The following is a 22,058-nucleotide window of genomic DNA, read 5'->3' on the forward strand; positions in this document are numbered from 1 at the left end:
AATATGACCTAGTAAACCCCTCCTAGATATATACCCCAAAAACAGAAAATACATATCCGTGCATGTTCACAATAGCACTATACGCAATAGCCAAAACGTGGAAACAGCCCAAATATCTTTCAATGGATGAGTGGCTAAACAAATTGTGGTACATACATAAAATGATAGATTGTTCTACCATAAGAAGGAATAAAGTACCAATACAAACTACAACATGGAGGAGCCTTGAAAATAAGCTAAATGAAAGAAAGTAGACACAGTCATATACTATATAATTAATTCCATTTATATGAAACATCTAGAATAGTTAAATCCATGGAAACAAAATGCATATTGGTGACTGTCAGGAACTGGCAGGAGGGGAAATAGGGAGCAATTGCTCAATGGATCCAGTTTCCTTTTAGGATAATGAAAATGTTTTTAAAAATTGGACAGAGGTGGCAGTTGTATTACCTTGTGGATGTACTAAACACCATTGTCCACTTTAAAATTGTTGTATCAGTTGAAATATCAATTTCACCTCAATAAAAAAATATTAAAAAGTTTATTTATATATGCTATAAAAATGTAGTTCAAGGGTACCTTAAGGAAAAGGGTCTAATCCCATACTCTGTCTCAGACCTTCCACTGACCCAACATAAAATTACTTTAAATTATTTCTTAAGACTCTTGGGGGAAAAACTTTAAGTCATAAAACACAAAGACAGGGGAAAAGATGGGAAAAAAAAAACCAGAACCCCCTCTAATAGTCATTTTTGTTTATACTTCAAAACTCTGCAAGGGCGCCTGGGTAGCTCAGTCGGTTAAGCATCTGACTTTGGCTCAGGTCATGATGTCACATGGTTCGTGAGTTGGGAGTCCTGCGTTGGGTTCTGTGCTGACAGCTCAGAGCCTGGAGCCTGGTTCAGATTCTGTGCCTCCCTCTCTCTCTGCCCCTCCCCAGCTTGCATTCTGTCTCTCTCTCTCTCTCTCAAAAATAAACATTAAAAAAAAATTTTTTTTTTAAACTCTGCACTTGCAATCAATCTGAGGGTGAGAAACGAGGTCTATCAGTATTGGAAGTGGGATTGATTACATTTAAAAGGCAAAAGTTTTAAACGGCCAAATTTAAGCTTCAGCCTAAAAGAAATAAAGAGTATAAATATATACACAATAAAAAGAAATTTCATAATAACAGGGCTATGATCATTTCTTACCTCACTATCTAAGAAATCAGAAAGGAGTTTCAGAACATTCTTGGCTGTAGCAGTCTCTTCTTCAGCTTCTTTTACCTCTTGGTCTCCATCAGTGTTTATTTCTGCATGTTCACTTTGAAGGGCTTTGATTTTTTTAGTTTTAAAAGGTTCAATCCCAAATGTCATCAGTTGGTCAAAGATTGCCTTTAAAGCACTTATTTTTATTGTCACATCATCAATTTGCAAAACCTAAATTAAAATATCCCCCACCAAAAAAAGTAAATTTGGTAAAGTTTTCAGTCTGTTTATACTGCATAAAATTAACATGCACCTTATTTTCTTAGTCTAATTTCAACAGTCAAGTCCACATGAAATACCATTTTTCAAAAATTAAAATTTCCATTTTAAAGTTAATATTTTTATTTCTACCATAACATTTTTCACATAAATAAATAAATAAAATTATTCGAGAGAGAGAGAGAGTGCGCGTGTAAGTTGGGAATAAGGGCAGAGGCAGAGAGAGAATCTTAAGCAAGCTCCACACTTAGTATGGAACCCAACAACCCTGGGATCGTGACCTGAGCCGAAATCAAGAGTCAGATGCTTAACTGACTGGGCTACCCGGCACCCGGTACCATAACATTTAGACTTCTATTTCATCCAGAAAAAGTTCACCTTCAGTACAAACTTCCTAGAACTAGAGTCAGGCTGTATTATTGTTCCTTTTATTTGAAAATGAATGGGGCACCTGGATGGCTCGGTCGGTTAAGCATCCAACTCCTGGTTTCAGCTCAGGTCACAAGCTCATGGTTCCTGAGTTCAAGCCCCACATCAGGCTCCATGCTGACAGTGCAGAGCCTGCTTGGGATTCTCTCTCCCCACTTCCCCCACCTGCTCTCTCTGGCTCTCAAAATTAAACTTAAAAAAAAAAATTTTTTTTAAAAGAATGAATATATTATATTCACTATGATTTTCTTCTAAGATCTAGAAAAAGAGTTTAATTACATTGAAATTGTTTTGGGCCACCTATTAAGACAAAAACATTACATTCCAACCAATGAAAAGCATTCATTAAAAACATCAGTACTCTTAGTACTATTCTAGGTTATCAAGCTTCACTAAAGATAAAATTTTCTCTTATTAGCTCAATAAATTCAGAATTCATTAAAAGTGAATTCAGTTCTCAATGAACTGGACTCCTTTATAAAAGGAGGTGAACCTAGGGGCGCCTGGGTGGCGCAGTCGGTTAAGCGTCCGACTTCAGCCAGGTCACGATCTCGCGGTCCGTGAGTTCGAGCCCCGCGTCAGGCTCTGGGCTGATGGCTCGGAGCCTGGAGCCTGTTTCCGATTCTGTGTCTCCCTCTCTCTCTGCCCCTCCCCCGTTCATGCTCTGTCTCTCTCTGTCCCAAAAAAAAAAAAAAAAAAAAAAAAAAACGTTGGGAAAAAGGAGGTGAACCTTATAAAACCCATTGGTTTGTAGGAGTCTGTCCTAAGTTAAGAACACTGATTTCCTATATACCAAATTTCAAAGCCATGAAAAAGAACCGAATATTTCTATTACGAAGAGATTAATTATATTCCTTACTGCCCTTAAGTTGTGGACACTGATAAATTATTTGGCTACATGGCTTAGCCTTTCTTTAGAATGAATGAAAATTACCTGCATGTTGGTCAAGTTAGTGAACTGAGAAAAATAGCTCAAAACTTTGAAAGAAATTTCAAGACTGTATCTATTATGGTAAGACCAACATATTTGCCAAAGCCAAATATAGTTTTCTTGACTGTTCTCTACAAATTCTAAACATGATACTCTTTCAGCAGTAACTTTGTTTTCCTTGCCCTTCTCAGTCCCTTACTGGCTAGCAATAGCTCTCAATACTGAATATTTATCTAAGAAAGACTTTAAAATGAAATAATCTCCCTCTCCCACCTAACAAGTGTATATATATGTCTTCAATCAATTTTTATTACTAAAACCTGATTTAAAAAAGAACTGATTTCTTACTCCCAAAACACAGCTATTTTCCCTTAATCTAAAATCTTCTAACAATAGCCCTAAGAATAATTTTATAAATATAAACAATTGAATTTATTCAGTGGTTAACTACTTTTGATCATGACCCACTTTAAGGACCTGATAAAGAGTTTAAAACCCCACCCCAGAAAAACATACAAAACAACAGGGGCGCCTGAGTGGCTCAGTTGGTTAAGCGTACGACTTCGGCTCAGGTCATAATCTCACAGTTTGTGAGGTTCGAGCCCCGCATCAGGCTCTGGACTGACAGCTCAGAGCCTGGAGCCTGCTTCAGATTCTGTGTCTCCCTCTGTCTGCCCCTCCACCGATTGCACTCTGTCTCTTGCATTGTCTCAAAAATACACAAACATAAAAAAATAAAAATAAAAAAATATAGGCAAAATCATACATATAATTTATTTTACTGCATTTGAAACTTTTATCATTCACATTTTTAATTTACAAAAAATTATACCTATTTTTAAGGCAAATATTAATAGCTAGTCCTTGAAAAAAGTTTAGAGATCACAGCTGTTTATACTTTAAAAAAAAAAAAAAGGCAAACTTTACTTCATTAAAACTTTAATTCCATGACAAGGCTGCTATTCTGTTGACTGGCTTGATTTGGAAGAGAGTAAAATTGTGGAATGGTCTTCATAAAAAACATCATTTATCTTTCACACCTGCCTCATTTTGACAATTCCTTTCTACTACAGAAAATCACATATATAAATACAAACAGTAACAAGCTCTCTCTGTCAAGTGGAAGATGAGGTAGTATTAAATAACTTCAGAATGGTCCAGGCCACTCTTAAGCATTACATTCATACTGCATTTCTTTGGACTAAAATGACCACAGCACTTATTACTGATATTATGCCAGCAAAAATTAAAAGGATCAAAATCCACATTTCATCTTTAAAGGTTAACTGAACTTAATTATTTTCTGGGAAAGTTCTATGGTATTTCCTTTGCTGCAATACTAGAAATTTTATATAACTGTCTACCTTCAATCTTCTCTATCAGACTTCCAGCCTGACTACAACTTATAATTTTTCAGCAGCATTCTTAATGGTATACAGAATATCTTAATGTTTTATCCCATTTTTAGAACAAAAAAAAAAAAAAATACACTTAACTAGACATAAATGAATCGTTCACTATCAAACATTCTAATAAGATTTTTCTTCCACGTTAAAAAAAAAAAAAAAAAGTAATGACCACGGGTCAATCTAGTACAAGATCCATCTTCTAGGAAGACAGGAAAGTAGAGAGTTTATTGTACACTAATTTCTTAGTAAAATCTCTTTGAAAATACAGGATTTTATTCCCTGGGTACCTATAAAGCCATAAAATTTCACAATAGTAAACAAGACTTTCTTGAGAATTACTAGCAGAACCACTGATGCCAATACCTGCTGATGTAAAAAGAATGTCTCACTATACATGGAGATTCACTCTGCATGTTGGAGCAAAACCAGATATATGGCCAAGCACTAAAAATGATTCATCTGAACAAAGTACCAATATTTTTCTTTCAGTTTCTTTGAGAAAGGAACTTCACATCATTTTAAATACTGACATTTCAAGTTTCCAAAAGGACCTAACAATAACAGAAATGTTCCTGTGACAACAGTAGCATAGGATGATAAATATAAACAAAACAGCAACAGTAATTTCATCACTGCATTAAATAAATTGATCAGATGCCAAACGTTCCAAAAAAAGAAACTAGAACAAAACCCTGAAATTTCTTATGACTGTCTTTTGACGTAAGTACAATTTTAATTTTCTTCCTTTGATACAAGCCACAAACAATTTGACCATTTCCAGAACACATGACTTCCCCAAGTTCTCTTTAATTGTATACTTTCTTTTTCCTGGTAATGTGATTGCAACATTAAAGGATGCTCCAAGATAAGGGTTTCTTGCTGAGGGAATATTCTATTATTGGTGGAGTTCAGTCTTTTAAAATAATCTTTTCATGAAAATGACGATCTGTGTTGTCACATGTTATTTTCAAATTGAGCACACAAAGTATTCCCATTTAACCTGTTGGCAAGCAATCTGCACTAAAATTCCTCGCAATTTTTTATACCATTTGGTAACACCAGATGCTACATTAATCACATCGTCTTTTTATATGGGAAATGGAGGGAGGTGTATTTTTGAAGTTAAGCCAGGCCCAAACGTTAAAGACAGATGTCCAAGGGAGTCATACTCCACTGGTATACTCGATGCCACCCCTTCTTGTCTACCCAATAGCACTCTAGCAACTGCCTTCTCTTCCCTATATTATCAATTTTTTCCTCTCACTAGGCCATTGTCCTTAGTATTACAAACATACTGTAACTTTCTCGACCTTAAAAAAAAATTGAAACCAAAAATATTTTGGGGCGCCAAGGTGGCTCTGTTGGTTAAACGTCCAACTCTTGGTTTCAAATCAGGTCACAATCTCACAGTTTGTAGGATCCAGCCCTGCATCAGGCTCTGTGTTGACAGAGCAGGGCCTGCTTAGGATTCTCTCTCCCTCTTCTCTCTGTACCTCCCATGCTCACGTGCATGCTCTCTCTCTCAAAATAAATAAACTTAAAAAAAAAACAAACAAACCCACCTCTTCTTTTTATCCCATATCCTTCTCTTGCTACCTCCCCATTTCTATTAGTCCTAACAAAAACAAAACCTTGAAAGAGTAGTCTACACTGGCTATCTCCAATTCCCCTCTCATAATTCTCTCTTCAGCCCACTCCTATGAAACTTTAACCTCCATATAAGCTACGCTCATGAAAGTCACCAAATATTTCCTTATTTGCCCCAAATGGGCACTTATAAATCCTTATCAACCTGTCACCAGCAATAGACAGTTAGGTGATGCTAGCCCTTGGAAAATAACATCTTCACTTGCCTTCTAGGACATCACATTCTCCCCTTACTGTCCACTTCACCTTGGTCTTTACTGGTTCCTCTTTATCTCCCCTTCCTTTAAATGTTACCTAAGCCCTAGGGAACTACAACGGCAAGACTGCTACTCATTCTACATTCATCCCTCAGGTAACATCCAGTCTCTAAGCATTGGATACTATTATAAAGACTTAGATCCCTCTCTCCAACTCGCATGTCCCTCCTATCTCTGACTCACATACAACTGCCTATTCAATATATCCACTTGCAACTCAAACTTCAAACTTATCACACCCAAAACTGAACTCCTTATCTCATCCACCATAAAATTTGTTCCTGTTTTCCCCATACAGGAAAGGGCAAGTCTATCTTTCCCAATTATTTTAACTAAAATTTTTAGTTATCTTCAATTTCTTTCTTTCACATCCACATCAGATTCATCAGCAAATTCTATAGATACCATCTTCAAATGTAGATTACCAACACTTCTCAAGACCCCAGTAACCACTTGAACATTGGTCCAAGTCATCATCATCTCTTTCCAGGATTATTGCAATACCCTCCTATGAGCCATCTCCGCTTCCATACTTGTACCCCTAAATACTAGAGACCTGCAAACTATGGGTGAGGGGCCAAACCCAGTCTGCTGCCTGTTTTTGCACAGCCTTCAAATAAAGAAGAGTTGCACATCTTTAAATGATTAAAAAAAAAATTACCTCGTTGCATGTGAAAATTGTATGAAATTCAAATTTTAGTGTCCATAAATAAATTTTTTAAACTACAGCCACACAAACTCATTTATATATTGCCATGGCTGTTTGCACACCTGCATCACAGAATAGTACTTGAGACACACCATGTGGCCTGCAGAGTAAAATATATTTACTCTCTAGCCCTTTATAGAAAAGGTATGCCAACCCCTAGTCTACATCAACATTATACCCAGTCAGATCATAATAATCCTGTATGCAGAATCCTCCCATTCTTTACCATTTCATTCACTGCGAAGTCTGCAAGTCCCCAGAAGACATGTACATCCTATTACCTGCAAATCCTTTCTCCTACCCTTCTCCTCTTTGCTCAATCTGCCCCAGCCATAGTTCCCCTTGTCCCTTGACCATGTGAAACAAAGTCCTACTTCAGGGGCCCTTCCCCTGTTCTTCCCTCTCATCAGAAACAACTTACCCAGATATCTACATGGCTCATTCTCCAACTTTCCTGGGACTGGTCCAAATTTCAATTTATTAGTCAGGCCTTTCTTGACCAAACAGATCCTTCTGCCTATTTCCATTCCTTACTCTCTTTTTTTTTTCAATTTGACATGCTATTTTTCACTGTGTGTCTCCTCTTCTAAAATGTAAGCTCCATTAGGACAGCAACTTTTATCTTGTTTTTTTCATTACCTATCTTATTTTTTCCTAAGCATAAAATAATGCTGAGCATATCATACTCAACAAATATTTGCTATAATTTTTGTTATATATATTTTATATATATTTTTGTTATATATAATTTAAAAATACTTTAAATAATTGACATTTCGGGGTGCCTGGGTGGCTCAGTCGGTTAAGCGGCCGACTTCGGCTCAGGTCATGATCTCACGGTCCGTGAGTTTGAGCCCCGCATCGGGCTCTGTGCTGACAGCTCAGAGCCTGGAGCCTGTTTCAGATTCTGTGTCTCCCTCTCTCTGACCCTCCCCCGTTCATGCTCTGTCTCTCTCTGTCTCAAAAATAAATAAACGTTAAAAAAAATTTTTTTTTAAATAAATAAATAATTGACATTTCATCTTTTCTCAACTTTATTAAGAAAGAAATCAAAAGATAAAAATCAGAGTCCCTAGGAGTGCCTGGGTGGCTCAGTTAAGCATCTGACTTTGGTTCAGGTCCTGATCCCATGGTTTGTAGGTTCAAGCCCCACATCAGGCTCTGTGCTGACAGCTCAGGGCCTGGAGCCTGCTTCAGATTCTTTGTCTCCCTCTCTCTCTGCCCCTCCCCACACTCATGCTGTCTCTCTTTCTCTCTCTCTCTCAAAAATAAGCAAACATTAAAAAAGAAAAAAAATCAGAGTCCCTAAAAGTCATCCATAATAGTCACTGTCATCAATAAGCCCTGGAACAGAATAAATGTAGAGTACTCACATTATCACCACAGATTCTGAGTATCTATTTCAGGAAAATACAGTCAAGATTTTGTCACAAGATAAATCCTACCTGCAATAATAATACGAAGTGTTTACTTGCAAAATCCTGATCCTGTAGTCCACAGCAGCCCAAGCATAAAATAGCCAGATTTCTTACTATAGGATGAACACTTACTATTCCAGGAAGAATCTAAAATGAATTAGAAATTAAAAGAGTTTTGACCAGGATAAGAAATTTATAACAGCATTATTAAAAACATGGTCAAAGAGGTAATTTCTATATGATTTCCTAGATCTACTTCTTATCCATACTGTCGACATCAATTTTCAGATTAAAAAAAAAGGTAAATATTAAATTGCTAAAACAGAGAATATAGCCAGAGTGAAATACAGTCTGATCATGAGACACGTCCCCCTCCACCTGCTAAAAGTGACTCAATAGCTTCCCAATGCTCATAAGACAAAGATAAAACTCCTTTACACGACATTTGTCTCATTATGTGGTATTTCTTAGTGTCATCTTATACCATGCTACCCCCTTACTCTTTGCTTAACGATGGTCTGATTTTGATGCCTTCCATGCAGTGCTACTCAACAGAAATATAATGTAAGCCATATGTCATTTTAAATTTTCTAGTAGGCACATTAAAAAGAAACATGTGAAACTAATTTTAATACATTTTATTATTCTCAATATAACCAAAATATTACCATTACAACATGTAATCAAAATTTAAAAATTGAGGGAGTGCCAGGGTGGCTCAGTCGATTAAGTGCCCAACTCTTTTAATTTTGGCTCAGGTCATAATCTCAGTTCATGAGTTCAAGCTCCACATCGGGCTCCATGATGACGGTGTGGCACCTGTTTAGGATTCTGTCCCTCTCTTTCTCTGCCCTACTTCACTTGCGCGCGCGCACACTCTCTCTCAAAATAAATAAACTTGAAAAAATTTTCAGATAATCTACGTTGTGTTGTTTGTGCTAAGTTTTCAAAACCAAATGTGTTTTGAAACAGCACATCTCAGTTTGGACTAGTTGTTAATACCCACAAGTTTGTTTTTAATGTTTATTTTTGAGAGAGAGCAGAAGAAAGAGGTACATGCAAGCGGGAGAGGGGCAGAGAAAGAGAGGGACAGAGGATATGAAGTGAGCTCTGCACTGACAGCAGAAAGCCAGATGCAGGGCTTGAAGTTACCAACTGTGAGATCACAACCTGAGCTGAGGTCAGATACTTAACCAACTGAGCCACCCAGGAGCTCCTAGCCACAGGTTTTTAACAGCCACATGTGTCTGGCCATATTGGAGAGAAGAAATCTAGAACATTCTTCCCTCCCCTTTTCACATAGTGAAGGTCTACTCAAATATCAGATTATGGTCACCTTCCCTGAATGGAACAAATCCCATATTTTAAGTTCACATAGGACCATACAGCTCTTCTTCATAGCAATTATCAATGTCAAAACCTTCCATTTATTTATTTGATTGATGTCCCAATCACTGGACCAGAATATCCACAAGGGCAGTCTATATATGTTTTGTATACCGTGTACACTCTATCATTGGCATTTAGTATATAGATGTTCAATAAATAGTTGCTCAACTAGTAACTTTATGATTCTAATTTTAATTTTTTTTTTTTTTTTGAGAGAGAACACCTGCATGAGCAGTGGGAAGAAAGGCAGAGGGAAAGAGAGAGAATCTTAAGCAGGCTCCACGTTCAGTGCAGAGCTCGACACAGGGCTCAATCCCCCAACCCTGGGATTGTGACCTGAGCTGAAATCAAGAGTCAGACACTCAACTGACTGAACTACCCAGGCACCTCGATTTTTATTTTAAAAATGGTAATTTCACTAAAATATAACTCCTCTGTCTAAATATCTTACTCATTTACATCCCTCTAGTTTCCTTCAACCTTTATTTTTTAGTGTTTATTGTTGAGAGAGAGTTGAGACAGAGTGAGTAGGGGAAGGGCAGAGAAGAGATGGAGACACAGAATCCAAAGCAGTCTCCAGGCTCTGAGCTGACAGCCTCAGCTGATGCGGGGCTCGAACTCACGAACTGTGAGATCACGACCTGAGTCAAAGTCAGACACTTAACCAACTGAGCCACCCAGGCACCCCTTCCTTCAATCTTTAGACATAAATTGTTTTTGTACACTTAAAATCATTATGACTATTCAATTTTGTGTTCTTCCTTCACTCAAATTTGTGTATCTTCTCCCTACATGTATAGTCTTCATATTTACTACTCCAATTATGTAATTATACCATACTTTACCATCTTCTTGCAATAGGACCAGACATAAAGTATGCAAGTAGAACTTTAAAACTACTACTTTTCACTAAAGACATTTGCTCCACTAAGAATGAAACTAAATTTTAATGGTTTAGTAAAAGCTACTTTTAATCAGAAGTTCTACATTGTCGTAAACAAGAACTGGCATCTTTACTGCATTTAGAAACTCATGACAATTCAGGGAACTAGATTTTAAATTTCTTTGTGGTTTTGTGGGTTTTTTCTAATTTATTTTTGAGAGAGCCTGAGTGGGGGAGGGGTAGAGAGAGGCGGGGACAGAGGATCCGAAGTGGGCGTACTGACGGGGCAATCCGGATGTGGGGCCGTACCCACAAACCACGAGATCATGACCTGAGCTGAAGTCAGACGCTCAACTGAATGAGCCACCCAGGCACCCCAGGGAACTAGATTTTAGATTACATCCATGGGCTGTTTTTCATTAATCCCAAGTAAAAACAATTGAGGGAGGATCCTGGAAGAGCCTAGATACAATCAAAATTTGCTTTGAATAAGTAGCATTGGTAAGAATACCCTACTATGGAATACTGTCGCCATAAACCACATGTGGCTACTGAATGCTTGGAATGTGCTAGTCCACACTGAGATGTGCTATTAAGATTTAGTATGAAGAACAGAATGTAAAATGTCTCGACAGTTTAATATTGAGCAAATGATGCCATTAAAATATTTGGGGTATATTCGGTTAAGTATACTAAAATTATATTTCACCTATTTACTTTTAATTTTTAAATGTGGCTACTAGAAAATGTTAAGTTACATGCGGTCTGCATTATACTGCTATCAGACAATGTTGTTTTACTAGAGTCTTGCAGTATTTGTGTCCCTATAGTTAATAAAATCTCTATGAAGAGTTACTTTAGTAAAACGTCTTTAAATATATAGGAAAAAAACCCCAAATTCCTTTCACAGGGCTCATAAAGTAAGTCTCAGAGTCTTTCTATATAGCAAGACTCCAGGACTTAAATATACCTAATATGTTTCAGTATTTCCTGTTACTATTCAAAGAATGAAAATATTTTACATCTCCTCCTAGTATAACTTTTCAAACTTGTTAAAGGGATACGTATAACTTATATACGAGGTCTTTTATATACATTACCTTAATTTAATCTTCACAATATGAAGTACCCACTATATAATTTTTTTATTTTACCATTTATATTTATCAGATGCTAAAGATGATTATCTTTTTATTCTTTTGAACCCCAAGGAACATGTTACTTACAAACTAAGGAAGGAGTGGGCTAAAATAAAGCTTCAAAGGCCACCAACTTACCAACGATTCAATGATGCCATTCATGGTTGCACCTATACCTGTTGAAGTGGACATCTGCTTCAACAATTCATAGCACAAAATAAGACACTTCTGTAGTGTTTCAGCATCATTCTAAAATGAAACACAAAATATTCTACATTAGTACAAATATCCTCTGCCCATCCTTTAAATATTAGCTTTTTCAGGGCTTTCTCTAAGGCATATTGTCTCTTTGGGCAATCTTATCCAATCATACAACTCCATTTACCATCCATGAGCTCACCCAGCCATTTCCTAAGTTTCAGATTCATATATACAATTGCTACATTTCCTCTTGTATGTTTCACAGGTTTCTCAAACTCAAAATTTCCAAAAGAACTCATCATTACCCAAATCCTTTCTCTTCTTGTGCTACCTCCATAAATAACACTGCTATCTACCAAATGTCCAAACCAAAAAACCTAGGGTACATTCTGGATTCACTCTTCTCCCTGTTACTAATTCCTAAATACTCCTCAAATCCATCACTTCTTTCCACATCCACCATCACTGTCTTCTTCTGGCTGTATACATATCAAGGCTACATTACTATAACAGTCTCCAACTACTATGCCTGCCTAGGCTTTTATCACTCTGCACTCTATTTTCTAACTAAGATATAAATCTTATCCTACCACTGAAAACCTTTAGTCATTCACCATGATCCCTGGCTAAAGCAGAAAATTTTATATACTGCTTATACAAGACCTTAACAGGCCTGGCCCTTAATTTTTCCACAAGATTTATCTCTTACTTCTCTCCCCTCACTTCCCTAGTCATATGGACCTGAAGTTTTTAAACACAGCAGGTACTCTTTAAACTTCTAGACCCTCATATAAGCCATTCCATGGGCCTACAGGATTCCTTTAAAAACACATCAAGAAGAAACAATACAGTGCATTAAAGGCACAAATCTAAAGCCTGACTCGGCTGGGTTTGAATCCTGCCTCTACCATTTACTATCTGTGTAATTTTGGGCAAGTTACTTTTCCTATATAAAATGAAAATAGCACCAACCCCACAAGGTTATAGTGAGAATCAAATACTTGTGAAGTGCTTGAAGCAGTGACTACCACAGAAAAAGCATCCTGTAACTGTTAGCTTACATTATTATTTTTACTCCAATGTCAAGTGAAAACACTTCTTCCCCTGGGGAAGCCAACAACAAGAATAGATTTATAACCCTTAAATAAGACAAATGAAGACACAAATAGTCAAAGCAAGTCAAGTTAAATAAATGATATTAATCATGATAGGCCATGTTTGTTCACAATTTCCCAATTCAGACCTGCAGTTTGTATCATTTTTCAGTTTACATTTTTATTTTTCACTTTAAATCCGTTCCTCAAATTAAGCACCCATAATGATCCATACTTTGTCAAACAAGATAAGATGCTAGCTATGAAAATAAAATTCAGGCATATTCAATGGGAAAGTGGAGTGTTGGAGCAGGGATGTCTATAACTAGAGAAATCAAGGATATGGTATAACTTACAAAATGCTCCTGAACAGTAAACTCTTTCCTATCCAGCATTCTCTTTGAGCATACATCAATTGGCACTTCCCAAACTCAAAAAGTAAAATAATAAATGATGTTTACTACAAAAGGACAAATTCTAAAAGATGTCCTGAATGAAAGTTAACATCAAATATTACAGCAACTGATACCATTCTATCTTAAAGTGACAAGTTTATCAAATACAACTAAGTTAAAAAAAATGACTGCTGAAACTAAACTTTAAATGTTACTAGATAAAATGTTTAGTATTTCATTTAAAATAACAAAACTCCTTAGCTTTTTCTAAGAACAAAAAGTTAAGCTTTAAAAACTACATGTACAATCGTATGGTTACCATAGAAATTCTTTTCCTCAGCTCAGAAAGGTCATGAGTCTTCCATGAAGAGAGGGATGGATAGATGGATGCATTTTCTTTTTCTAAAGCATTCAAAACACACACACACACACACACAACCAAACAGAAGAAAATACTAGAAGGTAAGTTTCCTTAGCAAGGAAGAAAAGACTATAGGCTCCAGAGATGAGCATGACAAGGGAGCAAATAAAGTCCTAGTTATAATAATTAAAGCTAACTGAGGCCTTTCAAAGTCTAAAATAAAAAGGAACAAAAGGGAAAAACTATTTTCGCATTAATTCATGATACTGCTAAAAACCCCTCCAAAGTAAACATACACTGGCAGGAGTTAAGAAAGAAAATAAAGTGTAGTTGAGATGATTAATAACTGCTGACATTTAGTATGAAAAAGTTATCTATACCTTCTCTATGTGAACTTCTTTGATTTCAAGTTGCTCTGTCTCTTTCAATAGCTTTACTTTGGCATCTTCTAATGCTTTTATTTCTTCTTTTAATTCTGATGCTTGATTAAAATCCTGTAAGTTAATGCAATTTTCCAAAGCTTCTTTTGCCTCAATCAGTTTAACTTTTATTTCAGCCATCTAAGGAAAGATATAAATTGCTTTAACAAAAACCATTAATATAAAAATCTATAGCAAACTGAAGAGTATTATTTAAAATCACAACAACCCAAAAGTTCAGCCGAGTCCAGCATATACAAAAAAAGTTGTATTCTTCCTGAATCAGAGACAGGCAAATCTTTCAGACAGCATAATCTGGTAACATTTTAGATACTCTTACAATTTATAGTTAGTAATGTGACTTTGTGAGGACAATTTTGAAAATATGCAGCAAAAGGAAATAAAAGACTTATACAACTACATTATTCTCAAAACATTTCTTTAATTTAGAAGAAATTTACCCTGAGTTCTTTCTTTCTTACATCAGCGGGATCATCAACACCAACGGTAACAATGGGCGCCCGAATCTCAGAGATAATTTCTGTAACCTGATAAATTATAATTCAGAGTACATGATTTAATATATGTTCTATATGATAAAATGACACCAAATTTGCTATACATAATTCCAAATAGTATCCACAATCTCCTAAAAAATAGAGCAAAACACACAAGTAAAAATAGCACATATTCTACCTTCTAGACAATTTGGGGGAAAAAATGACCAAACAAATATATCTAACTAAAAGTTCCAAGATTATAAGAAGGTAAACAGGCACACAGATGTTGAAGATAAATTCTCTCATGTAATACTCAAAAAAAACAAGAAAAATGAGTATAATATCTAATGTTAGGGACCAAAAACTAAAACTTTCTGCCCGTAATCCTCAATTCCCTCTTGCATAAATAATGACAGCATAACTAAAGACTTTTCCTCTCACAGCCACTGGGACATCAGAGTTGGCTGATTTAGGAAAAGGCTACATCCCCAGTGAAGGTACTTAAGGAGATGTGGATAACCACTAACTGGGAATGCTGTATTGTAGAAAGGATTTATGTTTAAGTACGTATAAGGAAGGGTTGGAAAAAGCCAACCTCCGAATTAACTTGCAACTCAGAGAGTACATGAATTTATGAAAAACACTGACAGAGCTGTCTTTTTTGACTATCTCGAGAAAATACTTGGCAATATTATAATAGATAACATTTATCTCTGTATTTACCAAGCACCTCATGAACATTATTTCATTGAACAAGAAAAGGTAGGTTTTATTGCTATTCTCATTCTGTACAAGAGTAAATTCAATAACGTGCTCAAAGTCACAAAGCCAGAAAGTACCAGAAGGGATTTGAACCTAGGTATGGATAACTTGAGCCAGCTCTCAAAACCCCTATGACTAAGGTACATGTGTCACCTCTTCCCTAACCTGCTCTATTTCAAACTGATTCAACAGAATGATGGACTAACAGAAGAAAGGAGAGAATTTTTAAAATGTGCGTGTGGGGCTCAGTCAGCTGAGCATCCAACTTTGGCTTAGGTTATCATCTCACAGTTCGTGAGTTTGAGCCCCGACATCAGGCTCACTGCTATTTGTGTGGAGCCTGCCTCGGATGCTCTGTCCCCCTCTCTCTACTTCTCACCTGCTCACGCTCTCTCTCTCAAAAATAAATTTAAAAGGGGCGCCTGGGTGGCTCAGTCGGTTAAGTGTCCGGCTTCAGCTCAGGTCATGATCTCACAGTCCGTGAGTTCGAGCCCCGCGTCGGGCTCTGTGCTGACAGCTCAGAGCCTGGAGCCTGCTGTGGACTCTGTGTCTCCCTCTCTCTCTGCCCCTCCCCTGCTCATGCTCTGTCTCTCTCGGTCTCAAGAATGAATAAAAAACATTAAGTAAATAAATAAATAAATAAATAAATAAATAATAAATTTAAAAAACATGTAGGGGTGCCTGGGTGTGATTCAGTCGGTTAAGTGTCTGCCTCTTGATTTCAGCTCAGATCATGATCTCATAGGTTGTGATTTGAAACCTCACATTAGGCTCCACACTGACAGTGCAGAGCCTGCTTGGGATTCTCTGCCTCCCTCTCTCTCTGCCCTGCCCCACTTGTTCTCTTTCTCAAAATAAATACATAAACTTTAAAAATAAATAAAAAGTGTGTGTGGGAGAAAGACTCAGTTTTAAGAAGTTTAAAAACTTAACAGAAAAGACTAAAACAAAAAGCAATTAAAGACAAAAAAGCAAAAACTACTGAAAACAATACAATCCTAAATATCATTAGCCAAAACCTCTTAACCTTTACCAGCAATGAAGATAATTACTTACAATTTGTGTTCTCTTATTATCATCTGTAACAATGCAGAGCAATCTCTCAACAAGAAAAGAAAGTAGGGATATTGGGGTTGTGGGCAGAGTAAGAATCTCCTGTAAAATAGCCAGTAGTCGTTTCCTGCATTCAAAAACAAATATTTTAATTTAAACATGACCTTAAAAACACATTTTATCTGTAACATTTCACTTATCCTGCAGACTTAATTACATTTGTCTCAGTTCTTTTTTTATCACTATAAATACAAAAATGTGTACAGACTTTAGGTCAAAAATTCATGTCCTGCAAAAAAATAATATTTATAAATGATCCTACAATCTTTCATAAATCAACATGATGAAATGACAAAATATCAGAAGTGAATCAAATCTTTAGATAGATTACTAATCCTGCCTGTTATAAATGTTTTTAAGCAAAACCTGCAATTTTATTTATTCTGAAAAAAACTGAATGAGGAACTTGTACTTTCCATATATATGAACAAAATGGATACGAGCTGTACAGGTCCACCTATATGCATATTTTTGCCCATAAATACAGTACGGTACAATTCCATAAATACAATATAGTACTGTATTTTCTCTTAAGATTTTAATTTTTTTCTCTAGCTTCCTTTATTATAAGAATATGGTATATAACAGAAAACACATGTTAATCAACTGTTGATGTCGATTTTTATGTTTATGCTTATTGGTAAGGCTTTCAGTCAAGAGACTGTTAATAATTAGGTTTTTTATGAGTCAAAAGTTATACATGCATTTCTGACTCCATGGGGGGGGATGAGGGATCAGTGCCCTTACCCCCTCCCTCTGTTACTCAAGAGTTAATCATATATACATATATGCATATATATGTATGGATATATGCATGTATACATACACATACATGTGTGTATTCACACATACACACAGAGAGGGAGGAAGAGAAACGGTGTATTTTCCTGTTATATGTTATATGTATAAGAGGAAAGAAAAAACTCTTTATTAGCACTTTAGAAAGGTAGTTTAAATACATTTAATCACGCTGTAACAGACTGTATTTCAATATAGGATATTAGAAGAGCAAATTAGGACTAGGGCTAATATTTAGACATACCTTCCTCCTTCTTCACTTGTATCCAAAGATTTGATAATTAGAATCAATTGTTGACCTATAAACTCTTTTGACATCAAATTTCCAATATAGGAAAAATCACTTTTCTTCTCATCTTTAACAACTGGAATACTCTGAATATAACTAAAACAAGTAGAATAAAATGTAAAATCTGTTAAAAAAACATTAAACAGCTCCCCGTGAAGTCAGAAAGAATCTTTTTCAGTTCATTATTAGTCCAAATATATATGGATGCTTATAACACATTATACTAATTCGGCTTCAAGAGTAAACTCTATGCTATTGTTACAAATTTTCACAAACTTATAGGCTTGCATCAAAAATATATTCCTTAAGTACATGAAATATATTATATTATGTTATATATTATATATAATAATGTTATACATATTATATCGTATTATATTGTATTATATGAAAATGTTTTAATTAAAGATTCAAATTTCTTACGGGGAATTTTCAAAAAGCAGTATTTATGTCTCTCAAGTTGGTAACATTATTTCAGTCACCAGTATTCTCAGTTATAAAGTTCTGCATCCCTTTAACAAAACACAATTTTTCATAAAGAGCACGTCTTCTCTCATCATCCCTAAGTGACCATTACTCTTTTGTTTAAAAAAATACTAATAATCAATGCTAATTACATGAGTAATCCATGAATATAATGACATTTTAAAAAATCAGAAAAATATAGATAGCTTCATGAATTTGTATTTTCCTTGCTTAGGGGCCCTACTAACATCTGTATTGTTCTTATTTTAGTGTAGATACTCCTAAATAAGCACCATCAACTACCCTTTTATCCTTACCACCACTACCCAAATTAATGCTTACCCTCATCTAGATTATATTCAACAGCCTACCAGAAGGTTTCCCTATCTTGTGTGAACAAAAAAAGCTACTTAAAGGCAGAATTAGGGGCACCTGGGTGGCTCAGTTGGTTGAGCATCTGACTTCAGCTCAGGATCTCATGGTTCATCAGTTCAAACCCCGAGTTGGGCTCTGTACTGACAGCTCAGAGCCTGGAGGCTGCTTTAAATTCTGTGTCTCCCTCTCTCTCTGCCCCTCCCCTGCTTGCATTCTCTCTCTCTCTCTCTCTCAAAAATAAATAAACATTAAAAAAAATTGTTTTAAGACAGATTTAAGAATTTAAGCTTAGACAATTAGGTACCTTTAGGTTGGAAAGTAATATGAAAAACAACAATCCTGATGAAAAATGTCATTTTTAAATTTTTTTTTTTTTTTAATGTTTATTTATTTTTGAGACAGAGTGAGACAGAGCATGAACGGGGGAGGGGCAGAGAGAGAGGGAGACACAGAATCAGAAGCAGGCTCCAGGCTCTGAGCCATCAGCCCAGAGCCCGACGCGGGGCTCGAACTCACGGACCGTGAGATCGTGACCTGGGCCGAAGTCGGACGTCTAACCGACTGAGCCACCCAGGCGCCCCGAAAAATGTCATTTTTAAAATGCCAACAAAAATCAGGGCAACTAGGTAGCTCAGTTGGTTAAGCATACAACTTTTTTTAAAAATTTTTTTTCAATGTTTATTTATTTTTGAGAGACAGGTCGAGAGAGAGAGAGAGAGAGAGAGAGAGAGAGAGAGAGAGAGGAAGGAGGTGGAGCAGATTGAGAGGGAGACACAGAATCCGAAGCAGGCTCCAGGCTTTCAGCACAGAGCCTGATGCAGGACTCGAACTCATGAACCGCGATATCATGACCTGAGCCTAAGTCAGACCCTTAACCAACTGAGCCACCCAGGCACCCCAAGCATACAACTCTTGATTGTGGCTCAGGTCATGATCTCACGGTTGTAAGATCCAGCCCCTCATTGAGCTCTGGGTAGAGCGTGGAGCCTGCTTGGGATTTTCTCTCTCTGCCCTTCCCCCACTCACATGCACACAGGCATGTACTCTTTCAAAATAAATTAATGAACTTAAAAAAAATTAAAAATTGGGGCACCTGTGGCACCTGGGTTGCTCAGTCGGTTAAGCATCCGACTTCGGCTCAAGTCATGATCTCACAGTTCGTGGGTTTGAGCCCAACGTCGGGTTCTGTGCTGACAGCTCAGAGCCTGGAGCCTGTTTCAGATTCTGTGTCTCCCTCTCTCTCTGCCCCTCCCTTGTTCATGTCCTCTGTCTCAAAAATAAATACACAGTTTAAAAAAAAAAAAATTTTTTTTTTGTTTTTGTGGGGGCACCTGGGTGAGTCAGTCGGTTAAAGTGTTCAACTTCAGCTCAGGTCATGATTCACAGTTCACGAGTTCAGGCCCCACACCAGGCTCTATGCTGACAGCTCAGAGTCTGGAGCCTGCTTCAGATTCTGTGTCTCCCTTTCTCTCTGCCCCTCCCCTGCTCATGCTCTCTCTCTCACTCTTCTCTCAAAAATAAACTAACAAAAAAAATCCCTGATTTCTTTATGTGAATACGTCAGTTAACAGGAAATTGTTTCATATCAAAATTATGAATCACTAACTCTTCCTGCTACAAAATGTCTGAAAATATATTCCTGAGATTATCAGGAAGCAATTTTCCATTTAATTTTGTTTCTGTACCTGAATAAACTAATCCCATCCAGTGATGTTCCTCCAAAAAGAAAACCATTCTGTTTCCTAAAGTATTCTTTCATTAGTAATTAAACTACAATTTTTAAAGTTTTCTTCTTTACAAGTGAAAAAACCCAAGTTGATTAAAGTTACCTATTTCAAAATCCACAGATTAAGTGACAAAGGAAATATAAGAATCCCTGACTTCTTAGAGCCAAAAGAACCAAGCTCCTTACCTGTATTTCAGTAAGAATTAATCTGTGAAGCAATCCTTGAGGAGAGGCTCTCCCTGTTATTTAAGTATTTATTTCCTAATATTTTCTTTATCTTCTATAAGCATCTATTACTTTTATATCAAGTCATATTGTTAAGCATTGCATCAAACTCCTTAATTTTGGAAACACTGCAACATGGCCCAAACAGCATTATAATGAATACTCTAAATATTAAAGCCTGAAACAACTACTATTGAAACAGTAGATGCACACATATTTTTTTATGATATTACTATGAACTGAGGCTATAAGTTTCCATATTGGGCTCACATTTAAGATATTTACCCTGGATTCAATATTTTGCACACAAATTAAAATGCATTTATAGTTTCGACTCCTGACTTATGTTGAATCATCATTAAGCAAAAGCAGAATACTATATTTATATTCCACACAAAGAGAATTCAGGCTTGTAATTCATATTATATGGAAGAAGCTTTTTAAAAAATGCATCAAAAGCATAAAGTTAAAAACTCTCCACACCAAAACCTACCAAAATATACATAACCTTTGGTCCAGCAATTTTACTTCTGGGAATCAACGCCACAAAATCCCAAACATACATAACAATGTATGATTTAACAAAACTTTATCTGTGAAAACTGGAAATCATGTTAAATGTCCATTAACAGAGGAGTAAATCAAATATTGCCTTCATACTATGAAATGGCATCTTGTTAAGAGTGTGATAAATTTATACGTACCAACGTATAATGATCTCAGATATAAGTAGTTGAGGAAAAATGTGTAGTGTGATATCTTAAAAAAAATCATGCATTTTCATATATGTGCATGTAAATGTAGAGAAAGAGATTTGAATGTATATACCCCAAATTGTTAACTCTAAGATAAATGGAATTGAGGAATTAGAGGGTGATAGAAAAATTCCAGGGGCACCTGGGTGGCTCAGGCAGTTAAGTGACCGACTCTTTAGATCTCTGCTCAGGTCATGATCTCATGGTTGTGAGATTGAGCCATGTGACAGGCTACGCACTGAGCCTGGAGCCTGCTTGGGAGTCTCTCTCTCCCTCTCTGTGTCCATCCCACGAATGCTTTCACTCTCTCAAAAGAAATAAACATTTAAAAGAAAAGAACTTCCACATTTTTCTTCTACATATTTCTGTATTTGAATTTTGACAAGAATTGCATTCATGTTTTAATGGTATGATTTTAAAATAAAATTAAAAATCAGAATAATGAAAAAGGTGTATTTTGAAAAAATTTTTTAAAAAACAAAAAGCCAAACAGTGACAGTCTTAATTAATACTAAAACTGGCCTCAAAGGTGCACCCTGTCAGTCAGAAAACTATGGCCTATGCACCAGATACAGCCTGCCGCTTGTTCTTATACAGCGTGCAAGCTAAGAGTTTTACATTTTTAAATGAAAGCTTGTTTATATATGGATGTATACACACACATCTGAAAATACATATGAAAATTACATGAAGTTCAAATTTTAGTGTCTATAAACGTTGACAAAAGTTTTATCGGAAAACAGTTACAATCATTCATCACATACTCTTTGGCTGCTTTTGTAACACCACAATTTTCATTATGACACAGTATGGCCTACAGACCTAAATATTTACTGTCTGACCCTTAAGGAAAGGTTTGCCAACCAATTTCAAGAGTAACACATCATCACCTTTATG

General features: G+C 36.2%; 1 protein-coding gene and 1 pseudogene across 3 annotated transcripts in view; both read right to left on the bottom strand.

The window, feature by feature from the left end:
• NCAPG (non-SMC condensin I complex subunit G) overlaps nt 1-22,058 on the bottom strand; it is a 45,857-nt gene that overhangs the window by 15,888 nt on the left and 7,911 nt on the right. For 2 of the 3 annotated variants that reach the window (XM_019453623.2, XM_019453625.2), the window contains exons 8-14: nt 17,571-17,711; nt 16,472-16,595; nt 14,615-14,701; nt 14,115-14,294; nt 11,822-11,932; nt 8,300-8,419; nt 1,197-1,424 (exon numbers count right to left, since the gene is read on the bottom strand). In XM_019453623.2, the coding sequence (XP_019309168.2) occupies nt 1,197-1,424; nt 8,300-8,419; nt 11,822-11,932; nt 14,115-14,294; nt 14,615-14,701; nt 16,472-16,595; nt 17,571-17,711 (991 nt within the window). The remainder of the gene's footprint in view (nt 1-1,196; nt 1,425-8,299; nt 8,420-11,821; nt 11,933-14,114; nt 14,295-14,614; nt 14,702-16,471; nt 16,596-17,570; nt 17,712-22,058) is intronic. The other variant, XM_019453624.2, reaches the window with a different exon arrangement.
• Nucleotides 18,273-18,373, bottom strand: LOC128776813 (U6 spliceosomal RNA; annotated as a pseudogene).

Source organism: Panthera pardus, unplaced genomic scaffold (genome assembly GCF_024362965.1).
Source record: "Panthera pardus isolate Hobbes unplaced genomic scaffold, ASM2436296v1 HiC_scaffold_13, whole genome shotgun sequence".
Lineage (NCBI taxonomy): Eukaryota > Metazoa > Chordata > Mammalia > Carnivora > Felidae > Panthera > Panthera pardus.